General features: G+C 54.3%; 1 protein-coding gene across 1 annotated transcript in view; it reads right to left on the reverse strand.

Annotated features, from left to right (window-relative positions):
• Nucleotides 1–5,730: 5,730 nt before the first annotated feature.
• FAM194C (family with sequence similarity 149 member C) overlaps nucleotides 5,731–13,341 on the reverse strand; it is a 55,851-nt gene continuing 48,240 nt past the window's right edge. Inside the window, exons 13-15 of the mRNA XM_086368765.1 lie at nucleotides 13,012–13,154; nucleotides 6,581–6,715; nucleotides 5,731–5,969 (exon numbers count right to left, since the gene is read on the reverse strand). Of these exons, the coding sequence (XP_086224891.1) occupies nucleotides 5,873–5,969; nucleotides 6,581–6,715; nucleotides 13,012–13,154 (375 nt within the window). The 3' untranslated portion in view covers nucleotides 5,731–5,872. The remainder of the gene's footprint in view (nucleotides 5,970–6,580; nucleotides 6,716–13,011; nucleotides 13,155–13,341) is intronic.

A 13,341-nucleotide genomic window follows, 5' to 3' on the forward strand; every position in this document is an offset into this window, starting at 1 on the left:
AAATTGACTCTGAAAGTTAACTGGAAGCACTGATGCTGAAGCTGAAGCTCCAATACTTTGGCCACCTGATGCAAAGAGCCAAGTCACTGGAAAAGACTCTGATCCTGGGAAAGACTGAGGGCAGGAGGAGAAGTGGGCAGCAAAGGTTGAGATGGCATCATCAACTCAATGGACATGAGTTTGAGCAAACTCTGGGAGATGGTGAAGGACAGGGAAGCCTGGCGTTTTGTAGTACACGGGGTTGCAAAGAATCAGACACGACTGAATGACTGAACAACAACAGCAACAACATGCTGACATCATACTCAATGGTAAAAAGCTGAAAGCCTTTCCTGTAAATTCAGGAAAAGACAAGGATGCCCACTCTCACCACTTCTATTGAACACAGCATTGGAAGTCCTAGCCACAGCAATGTGACAAGTGAATTCAGTGAAGTTGTGGGATACAAGATCAATATACATAAATATGTTGCTTTTTAATATATTCTAATAATGAGTTATCAGAAAAAGATCTTTTTTCTTTTTTTTTTTTTTCAGAAAAAGAAAGTTAAAAAAGCAAGTTCATTTAAAATCACATGGAAAAAAATAAAATACCTAGGAATAAACTTAAACAAGGAGGTGAAAGATCTATACTCTGAAAACTATAAAAAAAACTGAAGATGATACAAAGAAATGAAAAGATATCCTGTGCTCTTGGATTGGAAGAATTACTATTAAAATGGACATACCACCTAAAGCAATATACAGATTTAATGCAGTTCCATTAGAATACTCATGACATTTCTCACAGAACTAGAACAAATAATCCTAAAATTCATATGGAACTACAAAAGACCCTGAATTGCCAAAGCAATCTTGATGAAAAAGAACAAAGCTGGAGGTATCCACTCCCAGACTACAAAGCTACAGTAATCAAAACAGCATGGCTCTGGCACAAAAACAGACAAATAGGTCAGTGATACAGAACAGAGAGCCTAGAAATAAAGCTGCGCACCTGCGGTCAGTTCTTCTACAACAAAGCAGGCGAGAACACACAACGGGGAAAAGACAATCTCTTCAAAAAGTGGTGCTGGGCAGCTCCGTGTAAAGTAAGAAGATGAGAACATTTTCTCAAACAGTATACAAAAATAAATTCAAAATGGATTAAAGTCCTGAATGGAAGACTGAAACCATAAAACTCCTAGAAGAGAACATAAGCAAAATACTCTGACATAAACTACAGCAATATTTTGGGGGTCCATTTCCTAAGGAGAAAGAAATAAGAACAAATATAATAAATGGGCCTAATTAAACTTAAAAGCTTTTGCACTGCAAAGGGAACCATTGATAAAACAAAAGACCACCTATGGAATGGGAGAAGTTATGTGACCAACAAGGAGTAAATATCCAAAATACACAAACAGCTCTTACAACACAATATAAAATAAAATAAAATATTTTTTTAAATGGGCAGAAGATTTGAATGGACCTTCTCCCAAAGAATACAGACACCAAGCACATAAAAAGATTCTCAGTATTGCTAACAGAGACATGCAAGTCAAAGCCACAATGTGATATCACCTCACGCCTGTCAGAAGAGCTAGCATCAAAAAGTCTACAAACAACAAATGCTGGAGAGGATACGGAAAAAGGGAACCTTAGTACACTGTAGGTGGGGCTGTAAATTTGGGCTGTGACTATGTGAAACAGTATGGTGGACCCTTAAAACACTAAAAATAGAAATCCCATATGATTCAGCAATTCCACTCCTGGGTCTACGTCTGGGAAAAATGAAAACACTAATTTGAAAAGAGACATGCACCCCAACGCTCACAGCAGCACTGTTTACAACAGTCAAGACATGGAGGCAATCCAAGCGCTCATGGATGGATACAGACGTCACACACGCACTCGGATATTACTCAGCCATAAAAAAAGAATAGAATTCTGCCACTGGCAACAATGCAGATGGGCCCAGAGAATATTATGCTTGGTGAAATAAGTCAGACAATGATAAACACTGTGTATCATTTATATGTGAAATCTAGAAAACACAAATGAATGTGTGTGGGGGGCGGGGAACAGCCTCACACAGGAAACAAGCTGGCAGCCTACCAAAGGGGAGAGGGAAAGGGGAGGGGCAAATGAGAGGAACCAGAGCAGGAGACACAAACTGCTACATATGAAGTAGGTAGGAAATAAGGATATATTGTATACCACAGGGAATTATAGGCATTATCTTTCAATAACTTTTAATGGAGTATAATCCGTAAAAATACTGAGTCACTGTACTGTACACTTGAAATTAATATTGTAAATCAACTATACTTCAATAAAATTAAATTTTAAAAATACCGAGTCTTCTAATACACAATTATATATTTCTATTTATTTGCCTTTAATTTTTCCTGTTTTTTAAAAAATTGAAGTAAAATTCACATTCTTACCACTTTACAGCGTACAGTCCAGTGGCTTTCAGTACATTCAATGTTAGGCGAGCACACCACTAATTCCAGAACATGTCCATCACCCCCAAAAGAAGCCCATACTTTTCAAGCAGTCAATCTTCATGCTAAATCCCCTGGTCCCTGGCAACCACTAATCTGCTTTCTGTCTCCAGTGATTTGTCTACTGTGTATATTTAATGTATGTGGTTCCATACAATATGTGGCTTTTTGGGTTTCGCATAATGATTTTGAGGTTCATCCACGTGAACCTTGATCCTTTCAAGGCTTGTTTTCTTATAATTCTACAATTAAGGTGCAATTTATATATAGTAAAAAAAAAAATTCACCGATTTAAGTATACACTTCCATGAGTTCTGACAAACGCATACAGTCAGGGAACCTCTGCCATTATCGAGACATAAAGTAATTCCATCAGTGCCCCCTTCCAGAATTCCCTCCTGTCTTTTGTTGTCATCCCCTTCCAACCACTGATCTATTTTTTCTGTCCCTATAGTTTCAACAAGGGTTGTTTCTAAGACTGATTTATTCCCATTCCGACTGCCTGGCTTTCCTGGGGTCTCCAGGTCTTCTGATTGGTTAGAACTTGAGTAGCTCTCAATGGTCTGTTCACAGCGCCCTGGAATTTCTTTTTTGTTTGGTTTTTTATTTATTTTAATTGGAGGCTAATTATTTTACAATATTGTAGTGCTTTTTGCCATACACTGACATGAATCAGCCATGGGTGTACATGTGTTCCCCATCCTGGAGTTCTTTACCTGGATTCATGAAGCCACGCCCTCAGCGTGTGCAGTTTAGCATTCTGTACAGATTCAAGGAAACCTCTATGCAGGCTCCTAGAGCCCTCTCTGCATAGCTAGCTCCCTTTGATAAGTCTGCACCCAAATTTCAGTCCCTGCTGTCTGCCCAAACTCTCATCTGTCTCCTCAGTTCGGCAGTACTGGCGCATGTGCCTGAATTCTCCTTCCCTGGACCATGATCCAGAAAGCATCTTTGGCAGAAAGCTGGGATGACGGGTGGGGGGCAGGGACACTGTAGAAGTGACTTCCTCTTGTCCTGGTTGGTTGTGCCAGGAGGACCTCTCCAGTATCAGTTACTCCAACGTGTCTGGAGGCAGTAATCAGTCCATCTCTCTCTTTTTTATCTTTATCTTTTGGCTGTGCTGGGTCTTTGCTGCTGCACACGGGCTTTCTTTAGCTGTGGCGAGCAGGGGCTATTCTTTGCTGCAGCGCGCAGGCTTCTCATTGTGGTGGCTTTGCTCGAGCAGATCGGGCTCTGCAGCTCTGGCGCAGCAGTTGTGCACAGGCTGAGCTGCTCTGAGCCACGTGGGATCTTCCCAGAGCAGGGATCCAACCTGTACCCCTTGCACTGCAAGGTGGGTTCTTAACCACTGGACCGCCGGTGCTGGAAGCCCCCATCTCTTTCTGTTTCATAATATCTTGGTCCTTGCATACATTTTCAGATCCTTCTGTTTATTTAAACGTTGACATGTATTCACTTTATATTGCCCGACACTTCCAGCGTCCAGAGTCTTGGCTGGTTTGGTGGCTGGCATTTTTAGAGTTTGGATTATGAGCTCACGTTCAGCTGGACTCTCTGAGGAAGCCTAAAGAAAATGCCTTCTATTCTAGTCACACGAGAGCTACAACTTCCTCAGATAGTCACACTTTCCCACCACGGCTGGTTTGTGGACGGCACTGCTGTGGGCATGATGCCATAGCCCCCTCCCCTGCTGTTTCTGTGGAGAAAGGGGGCTTCCCCTTTCCTGCCTCTTCCCCAGGAGACGGCTGGATTGCGTAGCACTGGACAATTCTTTGACTGTCTGGGCAATCCCCTTATTAACCTTATTAACAGGTTAAATTCAAAGAAGGGTCTAACTCTCTGCACTCAATTCCTGTCTCCACACCTCTTCCCAGTAGAGTTACCAGAGGCACGTTACCCACCCCACCAGTGGAAGGCGCCCCTGCTCACGCCAGCCCGCTCGTGGCCCAATTTCAGCCTGGCCAGCACCCTGCATGGGGTCCAGGGCCAAATATACAGACGGGTGTGTGTCTCCTGTTCACGCAGCCCTGAAGCGCACAGCTGAGCGCGCAGGCCCCGAGGGCGGATCTGCAGTGGAAGTTACGTGGTGAGCTGACCTCTCCGTTAAATCTCCACCAGAGTCCTGCCTGAGAGGCTAGAGGGTCCTCTGTGCCAGGACAGGGGTTGACGGTGCTTCCCCGTGCCTGCCAGTCCTCCCGTGTCCTTGTGATCAGGAGGGGAGGAGCGGGGAGCGGCAAGGTGCCAGGGACCCCTGACAACTACCAGGCCCTTAAGGTCGGAGGATGCAGGCAGAACACGGAACACAGAAAATCATTTCAAATCCATTTTTAGGGGAACAAATGTATAATTCGAAAAAAGCCTTTGAATGATACAAAGGATAAAAATTAAATGTCAAAGAATCGAACGTAAATAGCATCTATTCACAGAGGGAGCATAAGGAGCTACATGTAGAACTCGTCACGGACCAGGGCTTGAGGTCTCTTCTGGGCTTGCAGAACAAGGCAGAGCCTCTGGAGTCCTCCCCCTGCTGGGGAGTGGCTCTTGAGAGCCTGTGACAAGTGGACCCACAGCTGATGTGACATTGGCCCCACTCAGGGACCACCAAGAAGGAATTGGAACCGCAGAGGGGGCTGCCATCTCTGCGCTCAGGGGAGGGGCAGCCAATCCATAAAAGGGTACCGAGGCTGGGCTCACGGGACGCCCGCACATGGAGGCCATGGGGCTCTGGCTGTCCCTGCACCACCAGAGGCCCCAGGATGCGCCCCGTCCCTGCCCTGTCACCTCCCCCCAGGCCCCTCTCCTCCCACCTCCCTGCCCCTCAGCCCGCCTCCTCCCTTGTTCCTCCACACACACCCCTGCCCCACTCTCCCTTCTCGGGGCTCTCTGTCCCTTCCTCTGTCTCTTTTCCCACCCGCCTGGCTTTCTCTCTCTCTCTCTGCTCCCTCTTCTTCCTCTCACCCTGTTTTCCACCTGGGCCAGAACCTGGGCCCGTCCCCACCCAGCAAAGGCCACTCAGCCCCACACTAAGCAAAGCTTAGTCCCACCTGAGACCTCCTCAGGGTTCACGTGTCATCGGCTCAGCCCCTTGGAGACCTTCGCTTCCCTGGGAGGCTCCTGGGCTGACTGCACTGGCCACAGAGGAGGCTCTGGGTGGGAGGCACCGTACCTCTAAGGCCTTGCACTGGAAAGGGCTGTCAGGGCCTCCGGCTTCGTAGGAGCCAGCGCATCCCATGGCCGCACCCGGATGCTGGCGGCATGCTTGTTTATTAAGCTGAGTTCAAAGAAGGGGTGGGAAGCTGGAGAGGCAGGGCGGGGGGTGGGGGAGCCTGGGAGGGGCATGGGAGGGGCTGCATCTGGGCCATGCTCCAGGTGGCCACGGGGGTGGCATTATTTCTTGGAGGCCTGCTTCTTCCAGGTGGCTGTCTTCTTATTGCTCTTCCAGGCTTTGTTGAGAGCACGCAGATCCAAATCAGCCTGGATGATTCTAGAAACCAAAGCAGAGAGAAGCAGGCGCTGGGCGATGGGTGGAGAGGGCTGGTCTGCCAGCACCCGGGCCTCTCTGGCCTGAACTGGGGAGGGCGGGCCCCGCCGCCTCGCAGCTGCACCCCTGGGTGTTGCTCCGATCGGGGGTCCTGGTGACACTTGTGACCTTCCTGGATGCTCAGTTTGGCTTTTCTGTCTTCATGAGAAAATAAGAGGTTTTCACGCAGAACATGATTTGCTTCACCGTTACCACGGCCAGCGTGTTGGATCTTGAAGGCCTAGGACGTTTCTTGCCAGGAGGCAACAGGCAGTCTCAGAGCCGTGGGGCTTCGCCGAAAAGTCTACCAAAGGCCTCCATCTCCACCACCCAGACCACTGCCAGAAGCACCAGGGAGCTGCCTCCAGGGCCAGCTGGACATTGTGCTGATAAAAAGGGCCAGATGTCGGGGACTCCTGGAGGACCCACGCCCGAGGGAGCAGTGACCTGCCCGAGGCCCTCGGCTCCACGTGGCCTCTGCGGCCTGTGGTGGAGCCGGGAGCCCTTCCGTGAGCCACACCCATTCTGCCGACCACAGGAGGGTCCCTAAGCCCCCGGCCGGGGTGGCAACCTACTTCCTCTCGGCTTCGGTGGAGGGCTCCTCCAACTTGTCCCCCAAGGCCAACGAGGAGAGGCTTCCTTGGACGTCCCCCGAGACCGCTTTCTTGGATGAGGTGGGGTCTTCCAGGCCCGGGACGGAGGCTAAAATGCTGCAGGGGAGGCAGGAAGGGGAGGTAGCGCTCAGTGGAGGCACAGCCGGTGTAGAGGGGGCCCGGGCCAGCTGCCCTGGCTCGGCGCCAACCTGTCAAGGTTCCGGTTCCAAGAGAAAAGGGCACTGGAGCTTCTCCTCCCGAGGTGGATGGAAGGAGGACCCCCCCTGGGACCCGAGACTCCCTGGATATGTTTCCCTGGCTTCTGTTTACAGCTGGACCTGTCCTTAACCCTATGTCTGCCACATCGGTACACCCAACACTGACCACTGGAAAAGTCGGCCAAGGGGGCTCTGCAGGGCAAGCAGAGAGAGGCACAGAGGCCCAGCAAGTTGGTCCCCATGTACCGGGTTAAGGGTTGACTGTGTCCCCCCGTTCCTCAGGCTGGAGTCCTAACTGCTGGGACCCCTAGAACGTGACTTCATTTGGAAATGAGGAGTAGAGACGGAGTCACACCAGAGCAGCGTGACCTCTCATCTACCTGGGGTCCTCACGAAGGGGGGAGTGTGGACACAGACATGCCTGGGGGACGCCTCATGAAGATAGCTGTGCTGCCCGGCCTGGGAGCCCCCAGGAGCGGGAGGGGGGCATGAACAGACCCGTCCCTGGCCCCTGCGGAGGGAGCGCGGCGCCCACGCCTCCGTCTGGCCTCTGGCCTCTGGCCTCCTGAGATTCCGGACGGCACCTGCTCAGGCCTTTGCAATGCTCGCCCCTCAGGGCACCTCAAGGCTCTGCAGCCATCACGGACGATGCACCCTCTCCTCGGAGAGCCCAGCCTCCAGAGGCGGCTCCCTGGTGGTCTCCCCTGGGCCCAAGGCAGATGGCGTGAATGGAGGGGGCCCTCCCTCCTGGCAGCTTCAGGGCTTCTCCCTGGCACTGGGCCCCACCCTTCACGGTGCCCTCCTTGGACTGAGCCTGGGGGTGCAGCTGAGGAGGAGAGGCTCGCGATACTGGGCCCGGCCCACGCCAGCTGCCGCTCCTTCCACTGGGGCTCCTCCGCCTCTTCCGATGTAGCCATGCATCAAGTGGCACAGCCGGGAAGTGCTTCCCCTCATGGATGGTGGCACTTCACAGTTTACAAAGCCTCTGCTTCAGTTTATACGGAACACTACAGTTTACAGAGCCTGGCGAGTATTCCATGGGCGCTTACAGCACTGTGCTCCGTTTGAAACGCACTGTTTAGAGAGCTGGTCAGCTGAGAAGGGGTTCTGGCATTTACGAGTGTCTTGTGGTCGACGGAGAGCGTCACAGGGTGCCGGGTACCTTACAGTTTGTGAAGCACGTTCCTAGCTCCCAGCTCAAGGCTGTCTTTGTGTTTGGGTCGAGGGCACATGGAGTTACAGGACGCTCTGGAGTCCACGGGCCACGTCAGTGTTCACGGCCCCTGTGGCTGGTGGGGCAGGCGACACCTGACAAAGGACTCGATCTTTCAGATTTCACCTCAGTCCGCACAGTGCTCCTGGGCTTACCGGGCACACGACAGTTTACAAAGCATGATGTCATCGCAGAGCACATCACCTCTTAGAGCTTCTCGTTCTCTTGACTCCCTGCTCCGAGATGGTCCTGGGAGCACGGGGTCTTCTCCCTACTGGTAGCGGGCAGGTGGCTGTCTGATGCTGTGTGCGGGGTGCCGCCCGGCCCCGCCTCTCCTGGCATTTGCCTGCCTTCTCTGTTCCCTACGCCAATGGAGGGGCTGCAGGAGGGGCTCCTCGCCTGCCAGGCCTCTGTAGGGGGCTCACCTCCTGGACACATCGCCCAGCGGCTAGGCCGGAGCCACAGCTTCACTGTCCTCTCCCCACCGCCCTTGCCAGGCCCTGTGGGCAGGCCCAGGTGGCAGCAACCACAACAGCGGCGGGTGGATCTGTGTCTGTGGCCCTGAGTGTGGGCCAACCTGCCTCCCTGGGCCCACGCCCTCTGAATCCAGGTGGCAGCAGGGCTTCCCTGGTGGCTCAGGCAGTAAAGAATCTGCCTGCGATGCAGGAGACCCAGGTTCAATCCCTGGGTCAGGAAGACCCCCTGGAAAAGCAAATGGCAACCCACTCCAGTATTCTTGCCTGGAGAATCCCATGGACAGAGGAGCCTGGCGGGCTACAGTCTATGGGGTTGCAAAGAGTCAGACATGCTTAGCAACTAAACCACCACAGACAGAGGTGGGTGGCAGGAAAGCAGAGCCCAGTGGGTGCGTCTCCGGAGACTTCCTGTGCTGGACACATGGCGGGGTCTCCTCACCCCCACCCAACCTGCCCCTGTGCCCCAGATGGGTTGTGGCTCGTCATCTTAGGAACTCAAAGCACCACCAAGTGGAGAGGCAGAGTCAGGCAGAGCAGGAAGGACCCTGGGTGAGGGGTGACCAGCAGAGGATTCACAACAAGAGTGGGGGTGACCCTAATGGGGAGGCACCCCCACCCGAGCCCTCCACAGCCCCCAGCCACGGAGCCCACCTTGGGGAGGCCTTAGTGCCTGGGGCCTATCAAGGGCTCCACCCCCTGTGGCCTTGCCCTCAAAGCTGCCTGGGCTACCCTACTGCTCAGACCACCCCCACCCCTGGCTGCCAGCTGCACCCACGGTCTGGGAATCTGGTGGCCCAGCCTCCATCACCCCTACCCCGGGGGCAGGGGTGAGCACCTGGAGTCTCTAGGTGCTTCCAGGAAGATCTCACTGCTCTCTCCTGGGGGAGTGGGGTCCTTCCTGCCCCGGGTCGTGTCACCACCTTGCCCTGGTCCTCTCTGCAGCCCAGCGTGCCTCTGTCCACGGGCACCATCGCAGGGCCTGCCAGCAGCATAGCCTGCCATGGCCACAGGGAGGCCTGCCCGAGCCCCATGAGGGCGGCGGGAAGAGCAGCCGCCAAACACCCAGGTGGCAGCAGCTCAGACTCACGAGGCGCCGCCTCCCCAGGACGCCACCCTGCGTCCTCCCAGCTGTCCTTCTGACCCAGCTGCTGTCCCCCTGCCCCAGGCTCTCGTGACCGTGCCAGCCTGCTGAGCCCTCCCGCGGCAGGGGGCCCTCTGTGCCTCCCATCAGGGGCCCCCTCGCATGCCGAGCCCTTTTGCCACTGCCTGAACCCTGCCCCAGAGCCGCTGTGTGTCAGAGAGAAGCCAAGGGGGTGAGGAGAGGGCTGGGCCAGCGTGGACGCATGCTGAATACAAGGCTGCCAGGGACGGAGGCTATCTGCTTGATGTCTCTTGTCTCCAGGCTGGCCCTGGCTCCCAGCTGTGGCTCTGGGTACCGGGTCAGGAGCCTTCACTGGGCCTTGCATAGGTGGCCCTGTCCTGGGGGTCAGAGACGATGGCTGGGGCCATGCCTGGAGAGTGCTGCTCCTCCCCTGCCTCCACTCAGCCTGGCTGGCTGTATGCTGAGGGGCTCGGGGAGGCTCCTTCCTGGGTGGGTCTGTGTGGGAGGAAGGAGCCACAGCACAGAGCACCCGGAGACCTTGAGGGAAGGCAGGCTCACCCTGGGAGTGCGGGCTGTTGGACCAGTTGGTGGGGCAGGGAGGGGATGATCTGGTGGCCGGAGGGAGAACGGGACCTGGAGCTACTGGAGAGGAAAGCAGGGGCGGGGGATGCTTTGAGACCAAACCAGCCCTCACCCCCAGGAGCCCACGAGCCGAGGAAAACAGCCCCTTTCCTCCCTGCTGCGGCAAGTACCCACAGAGTATCTCCGTTCCCCTCTTCTAAAACTGTTAAAAGTGTGTAACACAAAATTTATCACCTTAGCAGCTGTTCAGTGTACAGTTCAATAGTATGATGTATACAGCATGACGTATGTTCACACTGTTGGGCAACAGATCTCTTCAACTTTTTCATCCTGCAAAGTTGAACCTGTCCCCGTTAAACCAACCTCCCCATCCCCGGGCCCTGGCAATCGCCACTCTGCTCTGTCTCTACGGCCCTGACTGCTGTAGGGGCCTCACGTAAGTGCAGTCGTGCAGTATTTGTGGTGTGTCTGGCTTATTTCACAAAGAAATAAGCGTCCCGGTTCATGCATGTTGCAGCAGGTATCAGAATTTCCCTCCTTTTTAAGGCTGAATAATACTCCACTGTGTGGACAGACCACGCTTTCTTCATCCACTCATCCATCGATTGGGTGGTTTCTCCAATGCTTAGTGCACTTCACTCCCTTTCACGTCAGTTTCCGGCCCTATGGATGAGCAACGGTAGTGCAGACCCAGGTCTTGTCCACCTCTAAATCCCTAGGGCCAAGCGCAAGGCTGGGCAAGCAGCAGCTGATTAGAAATTGACCAAGTGGCCTGACTTTCAGGCTGCAAAGAGGTGGCCTCTGGAGAGAGGGCTCTCCCATCACTGGAGGCATGCAGAGGTGGCCGGTGATCAGCAGACACCCTGTTTGCCAGCCTCTTCTTGCTCTGACCCGGCCTCTGACGCCCTGGGACAAGATCAGCCCTCGGTCTTCACTCAACAGACATTTCCCAAGGGCCTCCTTTGTGCTGGGCCCCGAGAAGAGGATGTGAAGACAAGAAAGCGGGGGTCCAGGGCTTGTGGGGCAGGGCTCCCAGCCCTCCGATGGCTTCACACATGCCGAGACCTGCAGCCACTTCCCACCCACTGCCTGGGCCTCACGGAAGGGCCGGCCTCAGGCGGCCCCGCCCCCAGGGCTGTAGGAGTCTGGGGCCTTCCCGGGAGCCCTGTAGCACCCCCTCACTGACCATGCCCTGGGCACCCCACTCTTATGCTGTTTGCCACAGTCAGCCTCTGAGAGGACCCACCCCAGCCAAGGTCTGACTGCAAGACGTGAGAGAGCCCAGGCAAGAACCACCGGGCTGAGCCCAGTCAGAGGCAGTAACCAACGATTCTCTGGCTGCACACAGCCGGGCTGAGCCCAGTCAGAGACAGTAACCAACGATCCTCTGGCTTCACACAGCTAAGCTGGGGTGATCTGTTTCGCAGATATAGACAGTAGGAACTGTTGTTATGGCAACATCTTCCGGTAGAGATGCCATTCCCTTTTCCCCCGAGTGCTTTAAAACTGTCAACGTTATAGGCCTTTTGAGAATTTGGAGGCGTCCTACTGGTTTATAATATTTTCAGGAATCTGCCCCTTTCCAACTGCAAGAACCTGGACTGTGTGCATGTTGCGGGGGGCCGGGTGGGAGTGGGGGTGTGGTGAGTACGCACATGTGAGCGCACACCTGTATGACTTCTTTCCCCACAGCATCGACTCCCTTCAGAACCCTTGATCGCAGCAAAGTAGGGACCGGGCGCTCCTTCTGGCACGAACAGCAGCACCGGGCACTGTGGCTAGCAGCCTCCCAGGAATGCTGGGGAGCGTCTGGCCGCCACCGCCCAGGACGGGGAGCAGCGTGCTTCCCCTCACCTTCCCACTTGACAGACACACAAGCAGAGGCTGTTAGAGCCTAAGCGCTTGGCTCAGATCGCACAGAGAGGTGGTCTTTCTCCTGCCTGCCCCGCCCCTTTTATCTTAGGCATACGCAGGGTTTTCCCTGTAGCTCATCCTTTTGAGGACGGCTATCCCTTGTGTAACAGTCTTTGGCAGCTCCAACACCCCTCAGTGGAGGGCCGGCCTTCTTCTGAGTGATTCTGAAAGTGCCTCCGCCCATGGCCTTGGCTCATCTTCTGTTTGGCCCCTCCGGCCGGCCGTGTCTCCCCTCCTCCTTCTGTCTCAGCGTATTTTTATTTAGAACTCGCAGCCCCACTGCCTCCATCTTCCCTTCCCCTGGAATTGCTGATGAGCTCGTCTCCAAGGACCTCCAAGCTCCCCACTTTGAGTTTCAGCCACAACTTTCCTCTCCACAACGTCAGCGTCTACCCTTCCACAGGGTCCTCCAGCTCCTGCCTTCCCCACTAAGCATTCCAGGATTCTGGGGTCACGGCCTGACCTCCACATCCCTCCAGGAGTGGATTTCTCCCCAGACCTCTTTAGGGTCAGGCAGACATTCTGACAAAGCCCAAACTCAGCACCCTGGCGAGACACTGGTGTCAGGACTCCTAGAAAACTGAGGGCCTAGTAGGAAGAGCGGGCTGTCGGACTCAGCACGGTGGGGGCGCAGCCACAGGCAGGCCCGTGATGGCGGGCAGGCAATGCTTCTTAGGCAGGTGCTGCCCAAGTACTCAAGAATCCGTGCAGACTCCCAATACCATCGTCAGCAGCGTCATAAACCCTAGGCTTGTCCCTGGACCAGGCGATATGCTTTTGCCACCGAGACACCTACCTTTGTTTCTCCCACACCAAGGGGAGCCCAGGCACCTCCCACAGCACCAGCCCCTCCCTTCCAGCCACCCTGCCCCGCGCCTAACCCTCACCCCACCCGCTTCATGTTTTACCTGAATTTGTAGTTCTCAGGCAGGAAGTAGCCCATCTTGCAGTCCTGTCGAGCCTGGAAGATCTGTTTCAGCAGATTCTGCCTGCTGAAGCCATAGCCATTCAAAACGCAGCCCCCAAAAAGCAGCTTTCCCCCAGCGAACATCTGTTGACACACAAGGACACAGCGCAGGCTGCCCTCAGCACCAAGTCTCAGGACGGGCCGCTGCTCTCAGAGCCTGTTCCCGGATCCGAGCCTCCCTTTGGTGCTCCAGGGAAGGGTGTGCTCTCGCCCAGGTGCCCCAGTGAGTATGGCCGAGCCTGTTCCCTAGCCAGACCTCTGGGTCAGAGGG

Source organism: Bos grunniens, chromosome 22 (genome assembly GCF_055505025.1).
Source record: "Bos grunniens cultivar Pamir isolate PY7600 chromosome 22, Bosgru_T2T1.0, whole genome shotgun sequence".
In the NCBI taxonomy this organism is placed as follows: domain Eukaryota; kingdom Metazoa; phylum Chordata; class Mammalia; order Artiodactyla; family Bovidae; genus Bos; species Bos grunniens.